Here is a 17,251-nt window from a genome sequence, read left to right as displayed (position 1 = left end):
TCCCACATGACTTCAACGCTTGATTCTTGTTCAAGATGTCTGAACTATGTCTTGTAAGTATCTAGGTGGATGTCAAGTCGCAGTTCCTCAAACAGGGGAGAAGCCTCTTAGATCAAAATCCCAAGTTATCTATTTGGACCAAAGTCAGGTTGTGGAATCATGCACAGGCGCCCAGGCCCTTTTCAAACAGGGATATGTCCGTGGGCGGGGTCTCAATTCATAGCTCATTATAATGAACGTATTTTGAGGCATTATTCTTTTTATGTCGTAACGGGGAGGGGAACAAGGAGGAGTATAAATATCCTCAAAATGTCGCGTAGTATGTTGAAACTGAATATTTTCAGATCTTACGCCTGATAGCCCTTGATCATGGCTACCATTCCTAGTCTTTTGGCGCTTTCGAGCATTCAAGACTTCCCAAATGCCATTCTCACTTTATTGAAGCTGAGCTTGGCATTGGTATGTGCACATTGTTATGTCGGATTGTTTCAATGAAGTTTGACTAACCAAGGACATACTTCCAAATAGATCCCACTTTACCTTATCGGCCTCCTACTTTATAATGTCTACTTTCACCCTCTGGCCAAGTATCCTGGACCAAAATCCATGGCAGCCACGCGTCTACCTTATATCCGCATGATCCTGTCGGGCCGAATTGTACAAAAGACGAAAGCATTGCATCAACAGTACGGCAACGTAGTTCGAATTGCCCCCGATGAGCTTTCTTTTACAGACGGCGAGGCCTGGAAGGAAATCTATGGCACACGTGTTGGCCATGGCCAGAAGCCCAAAGATTACCGATTCTACACGCCAACCGCTGGAGGAGCTCCTGGAATCATCGAATCCAATGACGCCGACCATTCCCGATTCCGACGTTTGTTGTCGCACGCATTCTCTGATAGCTCACTCCGCGGTCAGGAACCTATAATAAAGGGCTATGTTGATCTTTTGATACAGCGCCTACATGAGAATATCAAGGCTGGCACAGATACTGTCGACATGCTAGCCTGGTACAACTTCACAACGTTTGATATCATTGGAGACCTGGCTTTCGGGGAGCCATTTGGCTGTCTTAAGAATTCGGAATACCACCAATGGGTATCTATCATTATGAGCACGCCCAAGTATGGCGCCTATTCGAATGTGGCTCGGCGCCTCCCGGGATCGAAATACATCATCCCATTCATCACTCCAAAGCATATCACCCAGCAGAGGAATACACACGTAGCCTTGACTAAGGAGAAGGTCCGGGGTCGGATGACCAAGTCTAATGAAAGACCTGATTTCTTCGGCAACATTCTAAAGCACCAAAACACCGAGAGAGGACTCAGCTTCCCAGAAATGATCTCCAATGGCAGTACATTGATCATCGCCGGCTCGGAGACCACTGCTACTTTGCTGTCAGGAGTGACCTATCTGCTACTGAGGAACCCACGTGTGCTAGCAAAGCTCCAAGATGAGATCCGATCAACATTCACAAAGGAAGAAGAGATTACCTTGGAATCCTGCAATAAACTGGAGTATTGTCTGGCCGTCCTCACTGAGGGTCTTCGGGTGTATCCTCCTATTCCAATTGGATTACCTCGCATTGTCGATGCCCAAGGTGATGTAATTGCTAGAAACTGGGTGCCGGGGGGAGTAAGTCCAGAACCAACTTGCTTGCAAAGCTACAAACCACCGCTTACACCTTTTATAGACCATTGTTTCCGTCTCTCAACTAGCTGCCAATCACTCCTCTACCAATTTTACCGATGCAGAGAAGTTTATCCCAGAGCGTCATTTGGACGACCCTCGCTTTGCGAATGACAGTAAAACTGCAATGCAACCGTTCAGTTTCGGTCCTAGGAATTGTATTGGACGCAAGTAAGTTCTGAACTCATCATCCGTACTCGCTATTTGCTCATGTCTTTTTTTTCTTAGTCTGGCATATGTCGAAATGCGTATTATTCTCGCTCGCATGGTCTTCAACTTTGATATGGAATTGGACCAGCCCGAAAAAGACTGGATGGACCAAGAGGTTTTCTTTTTGTGGGACAAGCCAAAACTGATGATTAAATTAAAGCCGAGAGCTCATTTCCAACGACAGCACTGAGACTACGATCCTGTGTTTGTGTGGCTCGCGGTGTTGAATCGTGATATCAGCTTGGGGTTCATAAGCCTTGGGGTTTTTGATGGGAAAACACAGGAGGGGGGCATGACTTGGATAGGCTTGAACGTAGCGTTATAGTGCTGAGATTAAACAAGCAAGCACACTACCATAGCAAGCTATACTAGCAAAAGAATAGCTAGAATATTTCGATTTTTTCTTTCTGCTCTTGTACAACATAGTTTATCTGAATGTCGAACATTCCAGAAAATCGATGTATAGATAGCATAAATTTCCATGGCTATAACTTCTTCTATCTTAATTTATATCAATTAGCACTGAAACATCTCTCACCTGCAATAAGTCCATCTCATTCATCTTTATAGATCGCCGCTTACCGCCTCCGCCCTATCGGCAAAAAAAAAAGGCACTGCAGATCCCAACCGCCAAAGACCGACCCGAATCCGCCAATAACTCGACATTGAGCACAAAGGAACCAAAATGTCGCTCTCTAAAAGCGAGTCCGACGTAATCCTCAACCGGGCCAACGTCGCCCTATCTCGCAGCCAACGGCTCGTAGCCTCATGGCTACCGCAACAAACAGAAGAACTAGCAAACCCCAAGACCGACGAAGAGCTCCAACGAGAAGAAGATGAAATCTTCACCGCAGTACCAGAGACGTAAGTGCTACTCCAGCCTTTCCGGTTTATCTACAATCCAGACATATTCCTTACCACCATCCCCCAATTCCACAAAATATACCCTACAAGATACACCCTACAAGCACTAACCACATCCCCCAACTCAGTCTCGGCGTCGGAGCCCCCCTCCCCCAGAAAGCAGCAGATGGAAGCTGGAACCGCACAGAGCTGGACTCAAACGATAAACTGCGCAAACAACTCCTCGGCAAGAACTACAATCGCGTTATGAAGGCCGCCGCCGAGCAGAAGGCCGCGGCTGCTGCTGCTACGGCCGCGGCTGCGTCTGCTTCGGCCAGTGTGGCGAAAGCCGAAGTCGAAGAGGAGTATGATGAAGAGGATGGTCGGTCGGCTATGCTTGCTAGACAAAAGAATAAGAGGAAAGGTGGGGCTGGGGTGGGTCGCGGTGTGCATCCTGCTGCTGCGGCTGCGGCTGCTGAGGCCGGAGATAAAGGTGGTGAGGAGGGTGAGGGTGAGGGTGCGCCGGCTCCTGCGCGCTCAAAGGGCAGGAAGAAGGCGACGAGTTATCTTGATGAGCTTCTGGCTGAGCGTGCGAAGAAGAGAAAGAAGAGGTGAGGATTTGCGGCTGATAGATTCGATTCTATGTTCCCACGCACATGAGCGTTGCGCGAGCTTTCACTCCGGCTTTTTGGGTGGATTAGGCTTTGATCTTGGTCGCTCTGGATGCGCCGGACACGGCAATCGGGCCGTTGATTCAGGTGCTTGGGGTTGAACCCAGGCCGCCACGGTGGGATTGCCTGCCGGGGTCCGAACTCTGCCAGCGACAAACTACAGCGCAATGTCCCTTGGCTAGACACGACCAAGACTGCATACATACCCAAATGGCAACTCGGCTGAGTGTCATCCTGTGCCATGTGCCACCCCAACAAGATACCCAACCAAAACAGGCTGCAGAGAAAAAAAACATCATTCCAATTGATATAATCAAACTGCAAATATAAAATACAATTCAATTCCAGTCTCTTGCTCTAGGTGCCACAAGGTTCAATGTGTGTGTTGTTTTTTTTGCTCCGCCCAACCCAAGGGTATATATGATATGATGTGTGTAAACGAAGGATGGGGGCCCGGAGAGTAGTGGGCCAGGTGCCGGAATTGGTATCGTTCGCCAGAATTAAATATCCAAAAATAAAAAAGATGAAAAGTGAAGGAGAAGAAATGAGGGGGAAGTGACATCTACAGGCGCAATTAAAAGGTTGAGATCGGAACGGCGGACATTCTTCAGATGTCTGGAGATGAGTACCCTTTGCTCTGGTCAATGGTACATATGCAGGTCAAAAAGAGCGGGAGAAGTAGAAGGGAGTGCCAAAGCTTGTCGGTGGTATAGGGACTTGATGAGAGAAGGAGAATGTAGGAGAATGCAGTGCCACCATTAGTGAAAGGTGGATGCTGGGAATCTTCCAATATTTAGGATTTTATTCCAACCGCTTCCGCTTACGGTCCTCTGCCATCGCCTGCTGATCCTCGTCGGGTCTTTCAGCAGTATCAGCAGGATTGAGCAATGAATGCACATTACTCGCCATACTCGAGCGACGGGTTGCGGGCAACGAAGAGCCTTGAGGGAATCTTGACCCGCCAATTGTCCAGCCGTTGTCGACACCGAGCAGGGACGGTGAAGGTTCGGCAGTGGGTGGGGTGGGGTGGCGGGATTGTTCTTGAAGGCGACGGGGAGCACCCATTTCGTACTGGGCGAGGACATCGCGGACTTGCTGGTCACTAGAGACCGGGGTTCGGTGTCCTGGTGATGAAGGCCAAGGGCCGTTTGGGGGGTTGCCAGGGGGGTAGGGGGAGCCAGCCGAGGGGGTCCAGCCGTGCTGTCGGATGTCCGCAGACGTGTGACGGCGGGCCAGGTTAGGCCCTGGGGATGTTGATACGGAGAGAGGATGAGGCATCGGTTGCTGTGGGGGCGGCGCAACGGGAGGTTGTGGGCGAGCGTATGCTGAGGCAGAATTGGCACCGCCAATCGAGCCGTAGCGGCGAGGGGATACTGAGAGATGGGGAGGGACGGGCGGCCGGATCATGTTGGTGGGTCTAGATGTATGGTCCATCACGGACGGTCGACGGGCATCGTCCTGGGGCATCTGGCGCGGGGACAAAGGTGGACCGGCTTCAGTCATGTTGGCGAAGTAATGATGTTGCCGTGGAGGCATGAGATTCTCGTGAGGGGGTTCGATAGCGCGCATGAATTCGATATGTTTCTCAACTTCTTTCTGCATGCTCGAGACTGGGGAGTGTCAGTGCGTGTCACCATGAGGGAAGCGGCAATATTGACATACCATCGCGATGTAGAGGGCTTTCCCTATCGGGTACAACAGCTTGCAGAAACCGTGAAATAGAATGCGTCCACTAAGATCAGGTTAGCACCGATACACCCCGAACTAACATAGACGGCGGACATACTTGGTAGCACTTTGTCAGGCTGTCGGTCATAGCATGACATCTCGAGTTCAGTGCGATATTGCCTTCTTCCGCCCGGGCCACACGAGCAAGCAGGTCGTATATGTTGTGCTCCATGTTTTGGAACCTTAGTTCGGTCGCATCAGTTACGGGTTCAGCGGGTGTTCCAGGCTGCGAAGCAGGAGCCTTGTGGCTAGGGAATGAATCGCGGTGGATCAAAGCGTGCCTCGAAGCACGGCGCTTGATCTCTCGTAGACCAGCTAGATCGCCTCTTTTGAAGTTCCCATTGCCATGTTTAAATTCCCAGAGCGCAGAATCTGGGGACCCGGTGTGAAAGACGTCGCTCACTAGCAGAATCAAGAATGGTCAGAATTCGCCCAATCAAAGCTAGCTTGCGAGACACTCACCTTTGTGAAACCCATACATATTCAGCTGCCGAACGAACGAGGAGATATTGGTATGCTTGAAGTACGATCTGAGAGGGTCAGGGACGAGTTTATTGGCAGAGAAGATAGCACCCACGCTAGGACTTTGGAGAATTCCGACGTTGGCGACATGACGAAGCTATCGTTTGTACCGGACCAAGAGATGAGATGTTGGATGCCGGGGTCTTCTAGCATACTGTTTCCAAAAATTGTAAGCCGATGAAGACAAAACGCGAAGACCCAAAAAAAAAAAAAACATACTTGTAGAGCTTGTGAATGAACGCAGTCTGGACGACCTTTGGCTGCTGAGCTGCCGCCGCAGCGCCGATAGCCGGATTCGGAGCATTCAAAGAATTGTTTCCAGCTTCAGCGCCATTGGTGATTCCGGTCATTCGGTCGTCAGTGCCATGCGCGCCCGTGGGCGGAGGGGTGATATCCATCGAATGCTGACCAGACGATGACAGTACAGGAATGTTGCGTGTCCTGCCGGGGGCATCTGGTACCCCAGCAAATGAAATCCTAGTAGAAGGAGGGTCGGCAAGACGACTCATGTCGGAGGGGTGTGGGTTTATATATAGCACAAAATCGATGGTGGATGCGACGGGATCGTGAGGGGTGGAATTCGGACGCGATGGACCGTTTATGCTCGTGCCGAAAGAACGTGGGAGATCAACCAATAATCAACACTTCTGTCATCGCGCAGAAATTGGGCTCTTTTCTCGAAAAATAAAAGTAACAGGGGGGGAGAGAAGAAGAAGAAAAAAGAAGAAAGTCTCGAAGTGTCTGGAAGGTTGAGAAAAAGGGCTCTCTGCGGGGAAGGGGGCCGGAAATGCGTTGACAATCGGATCTGCAGATGTGAATTATACAAGTTATACGAAGTACGGAGTACGGAGAACGAAGTACAGGGATGAAAGAAAAAGGATATGGATATTACATATATGTGAAAAAAGGGGTCATAGGGCTATTTACTTTAATTATCTAACGTTTTACTATCTCTCATAGCCCTATTGGCTTGGATTCTGCCAATTGAATTCTCGACTATAACACTATAACACTATAACACTATAACACATACATATATATCTATATCTATATCTATATCTATATATTTCAGATAAAGAGTCTTGAGGTATTTTTAACTCTTAGATTCGGATTTAAAGGGTCCATGTCTGATTGGAGTTAGACTGTAGTTCTACATAGTACTATTATTATACCTTAAATTACCCCCTAATAACAATGACTATCACGATATTATTAGCTTAATTATCCCTGGCCCTCGGACAAAAGACAGTCTGAAATTTGTATTGATTAGATTCTCTTCTTTGACACTGCTTCTTGCATTTTCTCTTGCATATACATATGGCCCTAATTCTTGTCGGGGTATCGACATATTATTCATACAGTATTACTTGACAAAGCGCTTGTATTGACTGCAGTGGTCCACTAGTCCACGGGTGGGTTTGACAGGGGTTACATATCTGACTAGTTGATATAGTCACTTCTTCAGCGGATTCCCACTTTTTACCCATCAAATCACCAAGTTGCAATTCTCATATTAGGGAGACCGGAGGGGTGCCATGTCTCATCAAAGCACCAGATCCAGATTTTCCCATCCGCGGGGAATATAATAAAGTCCCCGTCCCCAAAAGCCGAGGTGCAAAACCGCTCATGTGGAAAAACCACTCTGTGTGAGGATTCGAATCGACACGCTTTCGCATCGCGGACATGTGAAGGATCTGGGAATTCAAAGCCAATGCGCAATATTGTCGTCCCTGAGAGGTGGGAGTTCTCAAAACAATAAATCAGGCCACGACCCTGGGTTGAATAGTCTAGGTTGACGTGAGGACTCTTGGAGTTCGGCCCGGGGGCATGGAAATGCACGGTAATCCGATCATCTGCCTCGAGTGAAAGAGAAAGTGAACCAGACTCAACCTCGTCTCGTAGAGGGGGATCATCTGTAGGATAAAGAGTTCTCCTGTAAGCTTCAGTCGTACAATTTCCCAGCAAAGTAGAGCTTTGACCGGGGCGCAGACACGCTCTGTATTTTGTTATGGTGTCTCCTGGTGTGTATTTAGACCCCCATAATTCGTCATGTCTGAAAGGAAGCTCTTGATAATGCTCCCAGATACAAATAAACGTATGATCATGGACAGAGAACTTCTGGGTTTGCAAATGATGCGCCTCCCAGAACAAGCCAGCATATTCCCATATTTGAATATTGTTGCCATCTTTTCTGCGGACGCAAACGACGGAGAATCCATCCTCCTCTGGATCTAATGATAGCAAAAGAATGAGCGGCCCGATTTGGACAGAACGGGCGACTCCAGAGTCGAAGCAGAAGTGGACTACGGAATCCGCGTAGCTCAACATTACTTTTGATCCGATAGATATGTAATGCCCAAATCGCAACGAAGGGATGCGAAAGAACTTGTACTGTTGGTTACGCATGTTCCAGACATGACAATACCTATCGTGTCCAGTCAGAAGTGCATTCAACAAAGTGAGACTGCCTTCCTGGTTACATACCCCCGAACAGAAGTCGCTGAGATCAAAATGTCCGAGACCTGGACATGAGTAAATTCTTCTCGATTTGCCGTTGTGAGGGTTCTGTTTTCGCCGGTTGGTAGGTTCACCACGAAGATAGTAGTCCGATCTGTGGATTTTTCAATCCACGCGCATACTCCGTTGAAACAGCTCATGGCGTCTCTGTTTACTGCGTCGTCTATATTGGGAGACGAGTCATAAGGGACTTTAACCACGACAGCAGGCAAGCCCCTTTCCACTCGAATTCGTTTTTTAATCAGCGCATTCAAATCAGCCGGGGTAAAATTGGGCTTGATGACACTTTTCCCCATGTGATATCTGATTGCAGCAGTAACGACGATAGGTGAAGAGAGCAATACATGCCATCGTTTGGAGACCTTTGTCAATATAAACATGTCAATATACGTCACAAGTATCCCAACAGACGATGGCATACCCTTCGAAGGAAAACAAGGTCGGCTAGGTTCAAGTACTTTACTAACATAGCCACCAGTTCAAGGGGCAGTTTGCCGAGTAAATCACATTGGAATGTCATCGTTTCGAATCGGCTTTTCACTTCTCGCATCTCATGAGGCCTTAGGTTATCAAGGATTTCATTGAGCCTGTTTGTATTAGCGGGTCAGTGCCGACTCTAAACTTTGGATGTGGGACATACGCTGCTCGCCGGCTTGAGTTGTCGCGGAGAGCCATGAAGACCGCGAGAATGGGTTGAGTGGTTGAGTCCATATTGGATCAAATAGAATGAAATATTAAGATAAATGAAGAGATTTTCTAAAAAAAAAACATTATTGAATGATAGGATTTTTGTTGCCCAGGATTGCGTCTAGGCAACGGGCTGAGGTTTAAGGTGGTAGCCCTGAAGGTGACCCGCGGACTTCAGTACATAAGCGACATCCGGAGGCTCAACATTATACAAACCCCTTAGAACCTCCCAGTTTTCTGCTTTTCTTCTTTGTTATATATCCATCATGGAAGTATTATAGGATTTTATTATTCCCTAAGCTCTGCTAAGCCTCTAAAGAAGCTCAAAGGTCGCGGAGAGGCCTCCATATATGTCATGATCTTAGGACACTACCGATGCTCCGCCAAACTGATAGACCTACAAGTGGGGAATATCGCTTATTAGACAGAAGAAATATCTGGGTACGGTCAAATCCAAGCTGTTATAACTTCTACTATAGAGATCGGGGAGGGGAAGAGGAATTTATTTCCATTTAATGTATGGGAAGCAGGGTATTTATAGTTACCCTGAATCTGTCAAACAAACCTGTACAATCAGGCATCAATGGGGGTGATCTAACTAACACAAGCCATCTTTGCTCGGAGTAAGCATCTACCCTACATATAATGAACTTTATAAGGAATACTTCACACTAAACAATGAGAGATCAGATATCATCTCTCACACATCCCGATTAGGAACTGATCTAGGTCATAGAAACACTCAAGAATACAGTGACAAAAAGAAAATAAATGACACAGGAACAGGCGCAAAAGCATTACAAAGATCTCTCTAAGATGTCACTGCGGCGGTTCGGTTCGGTTCGCTAGCCCCAGGAATAAGGCAAATGAAAATGCTCCCTACCCTCTCTATCATTATAACCAACAGAGTAAACACTCTTTAGATGCCGAGGGTGAACTCAACACCGACGTCGATGTCGCGGGCCATCTTGACGACCTTGGAGAACTGGACGGACTTCTCAGCGGCGTTCTGGAGGTCCTCAATGGAGAAGATCTTAAGGCCGGACTCGTTGATCTGGAAAAGTAGGGGATTCGGTTAGTTTACACCGTAGCAAAGAATGGGGGGGAATGGGGACGGTAATCATACCAGCTTGTGGGCCTGCTCCATGTTGGTACCCTGCAGACGGGCGATGATGGGGGTGCGCAAGTTCATCTCCTGCACGACGTTGATCAAACCCTGGGCAATGGCGTCACAGCGGACGATACCACCAAAGATGTTAACGAAGACGGCAGACACCTTGGGGTCGCTGGTGATCAGCTCGAAGGCGCTCTTGATGGCAGCGGGGGTGGCACCACCGCCGACATCGAGGAAGTTAGCGGGGGTACCGCCGTTAAGCTTGATGATATCCATGGTGGCCATAGCGAGACCGGCACCGTTGACTAAAAGCAAGAATTAGTATTGTGAACTTTAAGGGTATCAACAGAATCCTTACCGAGGCAGCCGATGTCACCATCGAGCTTGATGAAGTTGAGACCGTGCCTAGAAAAAAGAAAAAGTTAGTCAATTTTGTTTTTGGTCCGTTTTTTTCCTCTTTCAAGGGAACCTACTCAGCGGCCTTGACCTCATCGGCATCCTCCTGGGAAACATCGCGCCACGAGAAAGCCTCCTTCTGACGGAACTCGGCGTTGTCGTCGAATCCAAGCTTAGCGTCCATGGCCAAAACCTGGTGGTCGGAGGTCTCAGACAGGGGGTTGATCTCGAGCTGGGTAACATCGCGCTCCATGAAGCACTTGTAGAGGTTCTGGATGGTAGACTTGGCCTCCTCGATGCACTGCTCGGAGAATCCAAGGTCGGTGGCGATGGTGCGGGCGATCTCGTCAGTCACACCGACATGGATATCGATGGGGGTGGTGATGATGGCATCGGGGCTATCCTTGGCGACAGCCTCGATATCCATACCACCCTGGGAGGATGAGACGATGACGGGACCACGGGTGGTACGGTCAAGGAGGACAGCGAGGTAGAATTCACGGCGGGCGAACTTGCGCTCGCAAATGTAGACCGAGTTACAGATACGGCCGCCAGCTCCGGTCTGTTTGGTAACGAGCTTGTGACCGATCATCTGGCCAGCGAACATCTTGGCCTCGGTGGGACTGCAAAGATATCTATCAGCTTCATTGTTCCCGAAATGTTGTCGGATTGATTCAACTCACGAGTAGATCACGCGGACACCACCCTTGAGACCATTGTCGAACTGACCCTTACCACGGCCACCGGCGAGAACCTGGGCCTTGATAACGAGATCACCACCACCTGAAATGTAATGTTCAGCGAGCGCGTTTCAAGGGGAAATATCAGTAGGATTTTCTTACCGATGGACTTGGCAATAGCCTCGGCCTCTTCGGCATTGTTGGCGACTTCACCCTTGGGGACACCGACACCGTACTAGATTGTTGATCAGTGATCCCGAGTTCCCTTTTTTTTTTCGGGCGACCGAAGGGTGAAACGCGGGTTCACGTACCGACTTGAGGAGCCTTGCGGAGAGGTACTCGTGGATGGAAAGGTTTCGCTTCTGCAAAGCGAGTCTGCTCTGGATGGAGGGTTGCTATTGTTCATGGCCAAAGTCAGCTCAATCACATAAAAGCGCGACCCGATCGAATTCAGATATAACTCACTGTCGCAGCCTTGAAGGCCGCCGCAACGGGTCTACCGCGAGCAAGCTTGAACATGATGACTTAGGATGAGAGAGGAGAGGGGGAATTTGTAGCAGGGCGGAGGTATAAAGCCCGTTTAGATAGTTGGTAAGGGACCGGGAGAACAGCTTTCTTTTTCACTTCGGGGTGACCTTGCATTGCGGTAAAATCGGGTGCTGTAGCCAACCAGCGATCGTTACTGACCTGACTCAGCATGGGTTCGGGGACAACGCGAATATAACGGAACATGGCTATTAAAGTCGGTACTTCCAGATATTTACATATATAGATATATATCTAGATATATCTATATATTTAAAAGGATCTTGTCCAATAAATTTCTGTATTATTACAGATATGTATATTATATTCACTAAACTCATACCTCAAACCCAAGATCCCTCCCCTTATTTGCCCGGCGCATTTTTAATCTTCCATAGTTTGAACATTTTAGTCATAACCCGACCAAACAGTCCCGACCAAGCCCAGCCACCCGACAGCATCCAGATCAACCAGCTAGCACGACCCTCCCAGATCCAATTCTTGCGACCGCGAGCCCACGGCCACAACCAGCGCCATGGAGCTGAACCATACAACACTTGAGAAACGACACTGCGAGCATAGGCATCATTGGGCATAGCGTTGTGCTGGCTATGCTTCACACGGGTAAGATACTCGCTCTCGATAGGAGAATACAAGGAACCCGGCTGCAGAGAACGGTCGGTACGCGCAATACGCGATTGAACACCGCCGGTAACGATGGTTGTGACATGAACGCTGTTGATCCTTGTTAGAAAACACAACCTAACGAAGTTGAAATTTGGGGGCTATATCTAACGAACCCGAATGGAGCCAGCTCCACGCGAAGCGTGTCACTGAACGAGTGCAGTGCTGCTTTAGAGGCGTTGTAGACAGAGCCGAATACATATGGAATGATCTAGTCATTGTCAGTGAGATGGGATCTGCAAAGATGGACGTATCTCAAACTTACCCCGGCGACAGATCCGATCTGCACGATGGTACCCTTCGCCTTGATAAGCAAGGGCAGGAATGTCTGGCACATAGCAATGACCGCGAAAAGGTTGGTCTCAAACGTTTGGCGAACCTCTGCAAGCTCTACTTCCATTGCAGGAACGGTGTAATCTGCAGCAATCAGTACCTATTCCAAATAATTGACGTCGGAAGCCCCGCGACAGCGAGGTTACATACTCCGACCACTATTGGATATTAGCCAGATGTACCATCCACGGGTAACATTCCAAACGCTACTCACGCGTTATTAACGAGATAATCAAGACCTTTGTCTCCGAGTCTCTTTTCGACATCCGCAAAACACAATTTCACGTTCTCCGGGTCATCAACTGTAAGGCTCAAGGTTTCAATACCGAGGTCTGCCAGATCAGAGATAGTCGCCGCATCGCGCGCGGTAGCCAGCACGCGCAGTCCATTTCGGTTGAACTCGCGCGCAAGGGAGTTGCCAATTCCACCGGGGGAGCATCTACGGTATTTATCAGAGTCGGTTGTTGTTATCTGTCCGAGGTTGCTTGTCACTTACCCTGTGATGAGCACCGATCTGCGAGTGTCTGTCGTTTCCGGCATGGTTAAGATTGGGTATAATAGACTGAAACAGATTTATAAATTTGGGGAGAAAAAGGTTCCACGATGTGATAGAACAGCTGGTGAGAGCAACTACAACATCTATCTGCTAGACAAGTGGAGACCAAACAAATGCCTCGGCTTTCCCTGTTTCACGGGCATAGCAATGAGCCCTAAGCCCTATTGCCTGATTTGTCTTTATAGTATAAAAGTGGCTTAGAGGTATGAATATGGATTGCACGTTAACAAATCGGAAGATAGGTTGAAGTAGGTTGCTCCACCTGTAACAAAGCTTAGATCTTTGAACCATCTCGAAAATATTCCCGATATTTTCGAGAATCCACGTAACTATTCGTCTACACTGTTCATCCCTCGAAAGCAACCCAATGGAGACAATCGAAACAATAACATTTTTCAAACATGATTTGTCCCCGTATATTAGCAATTTAGACTAAAGCGTCCCGTCCAGTGGCCTCGGATGCGTGCCGATTCTCAAAGGTGAACCCAACAAGTAACCTCGTCTCGTCTGTGGCGGAGAACCAGCATTTGATATTCGAGGGGCGACGATGGGATTTAACGACATTGATGCCATCGATGCACCCAAAACCCTCAGCTATTTACAACGTTGTATGTACTGGAATATCAATAGTCTATTCGCCATTGCCACTGGTAGATTTCTTGCCATCGGTCCCCACATTAGTCCCCGTCGATTCCGCGACCCCAACGACCCGTCTATTATGCTCTACGGAAATCTTCAGCCGGTATCGCTATTAATCAAAGGGCTTCAATAGAAACCCAAAATTGTACATTATTTTTTTCCATGCTAGCATCTTAGCTTTTTGTGGTACCACCTCTACCACCGCTCATGTCATCATCCGCAAGCAAGCAGCACAATAGAAATCCCGAACGAGAGGGGGAAAGCTCACGCTATCCACCCTTGTATGCAGCCTTGTGTGCACTTGTTACGTCAAATCGCAGCATCCAGTGATGGCCACTGAATCCGACCTACCCCGGCATATGCGAATTCCCGGCGAAGACGGGTACCGAACTCCAACGATAGAAGATGCCGAGCGGGCGCTCTCAGTCCTCGGGGCCGTTGAAGAAAGCCCCGCCGGCGGAGTTCGCGAAGCTCATTCGTCTGCCTTGGATGCTGCACTGCAGCGAGCCTCTTCGCGGGCTACTGTGAAAACAAAACCAGATAAGGAAGTCGCTGCGTGTCGAGAGCATAACGGACTGGGCCTGTTTGGGCTCAAGCGCACTGTTTCTGGCGAGCTGAGCTGGAAGAAGCGCATTCGTCATGTTACGTGGGCGTATTTTACGTTGACTATGGCTACGGGTGGGCTAGCTAATGTCTTGTATCAAGGTCTGCATGGTCGATCTCATTCTGTTTGGTTGAACATGGCTAACGAAGACCAGTTCCATTTCGATTCAAGGGCTTGGATACCATTGGGGTCGTTGTCTTCCTAGTTAATATCGCTTTATATCTGATCATCTGGGCTCTCCTGCTTGTTCGGTTCTATCATTATCCATATACGTTTAAGGCGTCGCTCAAGCACCCAACAGAGTCTCTCTTTGTGCCCGCGTCGATAGTATCCTTCGGTACAATCCTAATCAACGTATCGCAATACGGGCCCGAAAATACGGGTCCGTGGTTGATGCGCGCAGTCTGTATTCTGTTTTGGATTGATGCCACTCTAGCGGTGATGTTCTCGGCCGGCATCTACCTCCTCCTTTGGTCGACGCAGACATTCACCATCGCGCAGATGACTCCTATCTGGATTTTCCCTGCTTACCCGATGCTCATCATTGGCCCGCATGCTGGGATCCTCAGCGCGAAGCTGGAACCGTCACAGTCTCTGCCGGTTATTATTGGCGGCACAACTATCCAGGGAGTTGGTTTTTTGGTTTCGTTGATGGTTTACTCGGCCTTCATCTACCGGCTGATGACGCAGAAGCTGCCGAGGGAAAATATCCGTCCTGGTATGTTTGTCTCTGTGGGACCGAGCGGTTTTACGGTTGCCGGGCTGGTGAATATGGCGGCTGGGGCGAAGCGGTCGTTTCCGGCCGGTTTTATGGGCAATGGGGAGCTGGCTGCCGATGTGTTGAAGATTGTTACTAATTTTTCATGTCTTTGGCTTTGGGGGTATGTTCGGCTCCTTGGTTGTTTCTATCTACTCAGCTAACTCTTTTCTAGGTTAGCCATATTTTTTTTCATTATTGCAAGCGCAGCCCATTGGTCGGCGATTGGGCACGGTCGCATGGTCTTTTCAATGACCTGGTTCTCGTTTGTCTTCCCTAATACTGCCTTGATTACTGCTACTTTTGCTATTGGCGAGGCATTCTCCTGCAAACCTATTGAAATTGTTGGGTGCGTGGCGGTACTACCGTTGCTATTGATGTACTTCTTTGTGTGCTACATGATGATTCGAGCTATTTTGACGCGACAGATCTTGTGGCCCCAGAAAGGCGAGGATAGAGACGAGGGTGGGTTCGAAATTCATCGGGTTAAGCCAGTGGCTGCGGCAGAGATCTTAGGGCATACATAGGTACACAATATATATATCGACACGGCTTGTATATATCGACGTATGTTTTGCATAAAAACCATAAATTCCCAACTTGCAAGAGAACACAATCCATTATAATATTTACATAAATGGATTCCAACACCACTTACACACAATACAAAAAGTAAGAAAAAAAAAAAACCGAAGATATAGATAACAAGCAAAAACAAAACAAAACAAAAAAAGAATGGACCCGCCGGGAATTGAACCCGGGACCCCCCGCAAGTCACTGTTGTAGTGCGAAGCGGGTATTATACCCCTAAACCACAGGCCCATTTGATGGAAGATTGTGCTTTTATTTGTCATTCGACGAGGTCCAACATAAGCTGCATGCACCAGTATACCACGAAGATATCATAAAAGTGATCACACAAGTGATAAAGAAATATCTTCAAATGAAATGATACATACTATAACTGGTTATAATCCAGGTAAACACATGAACCACTGCTATTTCACGAAGAACTAATGTATGTTTGGGGTTCCATCCACAAGATCTTACCAAGCCCTATATATCACTTGGAACTATAGTATATAGATTGTTCCTTCCCAACCTCTCTGTATCTAAACATGAGAAGGGAATCTTGGAATGGTAGACCGGTGAGGTAATTAAAATAATATTTTTGGAAGACGTAACGTTCCCACCAGCGTGTAATAACCCCCCCCCCCACCCTTTGTCCCCCGTACCTGTATGCTCCATCAGCACTGCACTATCATCACTGAAGCACCCCTCGCAAGAAACCTCTTACCATAGTATCAACCCCCCTCCCTCCCCCTGTCGTGTCAATGAACCGATTATGGATACCGTCCTTCTTGCAACCAATTTCACTTGGCCTCGACCGATGCGGTCAACAATATGCTAAACGACACCTGAAATCCCAGCTCTTCCGTGCAAAATAAGACGCAGAGTGTACGGTTTATTCTATGAAATATTATATCGATTTTCTGGCTGGTACTATTCGTGGTTCAATATACTATTGAATATAAGTATTGTACAATTGCCATTTGGTTTGGTCTTAAGTGGATAGATTGGACGAGTTTAGAGGAGGCCGCCGCGATGAAAATAGCGCGAGCTGCCGGAATGCCTGTTTCAAGAGATTTGTCTTATGGGGAGCACCCTTACGCGCCCTTTAATCGCGTTTTCTCGATATTGATAACGAGATTGCCTAGAACACTTGAGAACTTAGCTGACCTTCGATATGTTGAACTAGAGAACCGTGACTTTTTAAGCTGAAAGAATGCGTCACCTTTATACGTACTTGGTTTTCGCCTTATACCCAAAATATTTGCTCGGTTTTGGGTACCTCGTTACGAAGTTCAAGAGTGCCTAACTATATAATAGGTCCGTTTACTGATAAAGAAGAGCTTGACAATTATCTCTTAAGTTCTGCCTCCCGGTATAGCTTCGACTTAACTACAGAGTATACCTAAGCCTTAACACAAGCAAATAATAAAATCTACAAATACTCTCATCGGATTACTTTCACCTATGGTGACTTTAAAGTTCATAATATTCTCGTCGGAGATGATGGCCATCCTTCGGCT

General features: G+C 48.0%; 8 protein-coding genes across 8 annotated transcripts; 4 read left to right on the top strand and 4 right to left on the bottom strand.

Annotated features, from left to right (window-relative positions):
• Positions 1–369: 369 nt before the first annotated feature.
• Positions 370–2,092, top strand: N7537_002728 (cytochrome P450; the record flags this gene model as incomplete). The annotated part of the gene is made up of 4 exons (XM_056893786.1): positions 370–459; positions 529–1,638; positions 1,697–1,863; positions 1,921–2,092. The coding sequence occupies 4 exons, from the start codon at positions 370–372 to the stop codon at positions 2,090–2,092; spliced, it is 1,539 nt and encodes a 512-aa protein (XP_056758781.1).
• Positions 2,093–2,543: 451 nt separating this feature from the next.
• Positions 2,544–3,360, top strand: N7537_002727 (DUF3245 domain-containing protein; the record flags this gene model as incomplete). Its single annotated transcript, XM_056893785.1, has 2 exons — positions 2,544–2,766; positions 2,895–3,360. The coding sequence occupies exons 1-2, from the start codon at positions 2,588–2,590 to the stop codon at positions 3,358–3,360; spliced, it is 645 nt and encodes a 214-aa protein (XP_056758780.1). The 5' UTR covers positions 2,544–2,587.
• Positions 3,361–4,217: 857 nt separating this feature from the next.
• N7537_002726 (heat shock factor family protein) lies at positions 4,218–6,330 on the bottom strand (the record flags this gene model as incomplete). The annotated part of the gene is made up of 6 exons (XM_056893784.1): positions 5,886–6,330; positions 5,722–5,820; positions 5,607–5,674; positions 5,203–5,546; positions 5,079–5,148; positions 4,218–5,026 (listed from the first exon to the last, which is right to left on the bottom strand). The coding sequence occupies exons 1-6, from the start codon at positions 6,173–6,175 to the stop codon at positions 4,218–4,220; spliced, it is 1,680 nt and encodes a 559-aa protein (XP_056758779.1). The 5' UTR covers positions 6,176–6,330.
• Positions 6,331–7,157: 827 nt separating this feature from the next.
• On the bottom strand, positions 7,158–8,894 carry N7537_002725 (F-box domain protein; the record flags this gene model as incomplete). The annotated part of the gene is made up of 4 exons (XM_056893783.1): positions 7,158–8,091; positions 8,151–8,545; positions 8,605–8,770; positions 8,824–8,894. The coding sequence occupies 4 exons, from the start codon at positions 8,892–8,894 to the stop codon at positions 7,158–7,160; spliced, it is 1,566 nt and encodes a 521-aa protein (XP_056758778.1).
• Positions 8,895–9,789: 895 nt separating this feature from the next.
• N7537_002724 (succinate--CoA ligase (GDP-forming) subunit beta) lies at positions 9,790–11,579 on the bottom strand (the record flags this gene model as incomplete). Its single annotated transcript, XM_056893782.1, has 8 exons — positions 9,790–9,924; positions 9,997–10,289; positions 10,343–10,389; positions 10,458–11,003; positions 11,064–11,163; positions 11,223–11,295; positions 11,372–11,455; positions 11,526–11,579. The coding sequence occupies 8 exons, from the start codon at positions 11,577–11,579 to the stop codon at positions 9,790–9,792; spliced, it is 1,332 nt and encodes a 443-aa protein (XP_056758777.1).
• Positions 11,580–11,950: 371 nt separating this feature from the next.
• Positions 11,951–13,142, bottom strand: N7537_002723 (SDR family oxidoreductase; the record flags this gene model as incomplete). The annotated part of the gene is made up of 6 exons (XM_056893781.1): positions 11,951–12,320; positions 12,386–12,480; positions 12,535–12,686; positions 12,753–12,760; positions 12,817–13,041; positions 13,099–13,142. The coding sequence occupies 6 exons, from the start codon at positions 13,140–13,142 to the stop codon at positions 11,951–11,953; spliced, it is 894 nt and encodes a 297-aa protein (XP_056758776.1).
• A 1,014-nt stretch (positions 13,143–14,156) lies between these two features.
• On the top strand, positions 14,157–15,685 carry N7537_002722 (tellurite-resistance/dicarboxylate transporter family protein; the record flags this gene model as incomplete). Its single annotated transcript, XM_056893780.1, has 3 exons — positions 14,157–14,502; positions 14,556–15,282; positions 15,334–15,685. The coding sequence occupies 3 exons, from the start codon at positions 14,157–14,159 to the stop codon at positions 15,683–15,685; spliced, it is 1,425 nt and encodes a 474-aa protein (XP_056758775.1).
• Positions 15,686–16,503: 818 nt separating this feature from the next.
• N7537_002721 (phosphotransferase family protein) lies at positions 16,504–16,940 on the top strand (the record flags this gene model as incomplete). The annotated part of the gene is made up of 3 exons (XM_056893779.1): positions 16,504–16,553; positions 16,589–16,616; positions 16,695–16,940. The coding sequence occupies 3 exons, from the start codon at positions 16,504–16,506 to the stop codon at positions 16,938–16,940; spliced, it is 324 nt and encodes a 107-aa protein (XP_056758774.1).
• Between the last annotated feature and the right edge of the window lie 311 nt (positions 16,941–17,251).

Source organism: Penicillium hordei (genome assembly GCF_028827395.1).
Source record: "Penicillium hordei strain IBT 12815 chromosome Unknown utg000001l_segment0_segment0, whole genome shotgun sequence".
Classification (NCBI taxonomy): domain Eukaryota; kingdom Fungi; phylum Ascomycota; class Eurotiomycetes; order Eurotiales; family Aspergillaceae; genus Penicillium; species Penicillium hordei.
Note: the sequence above shows the minus strand (reverse complement) of the source record. Positions and strands in the feature narration are given on the sequence as shown.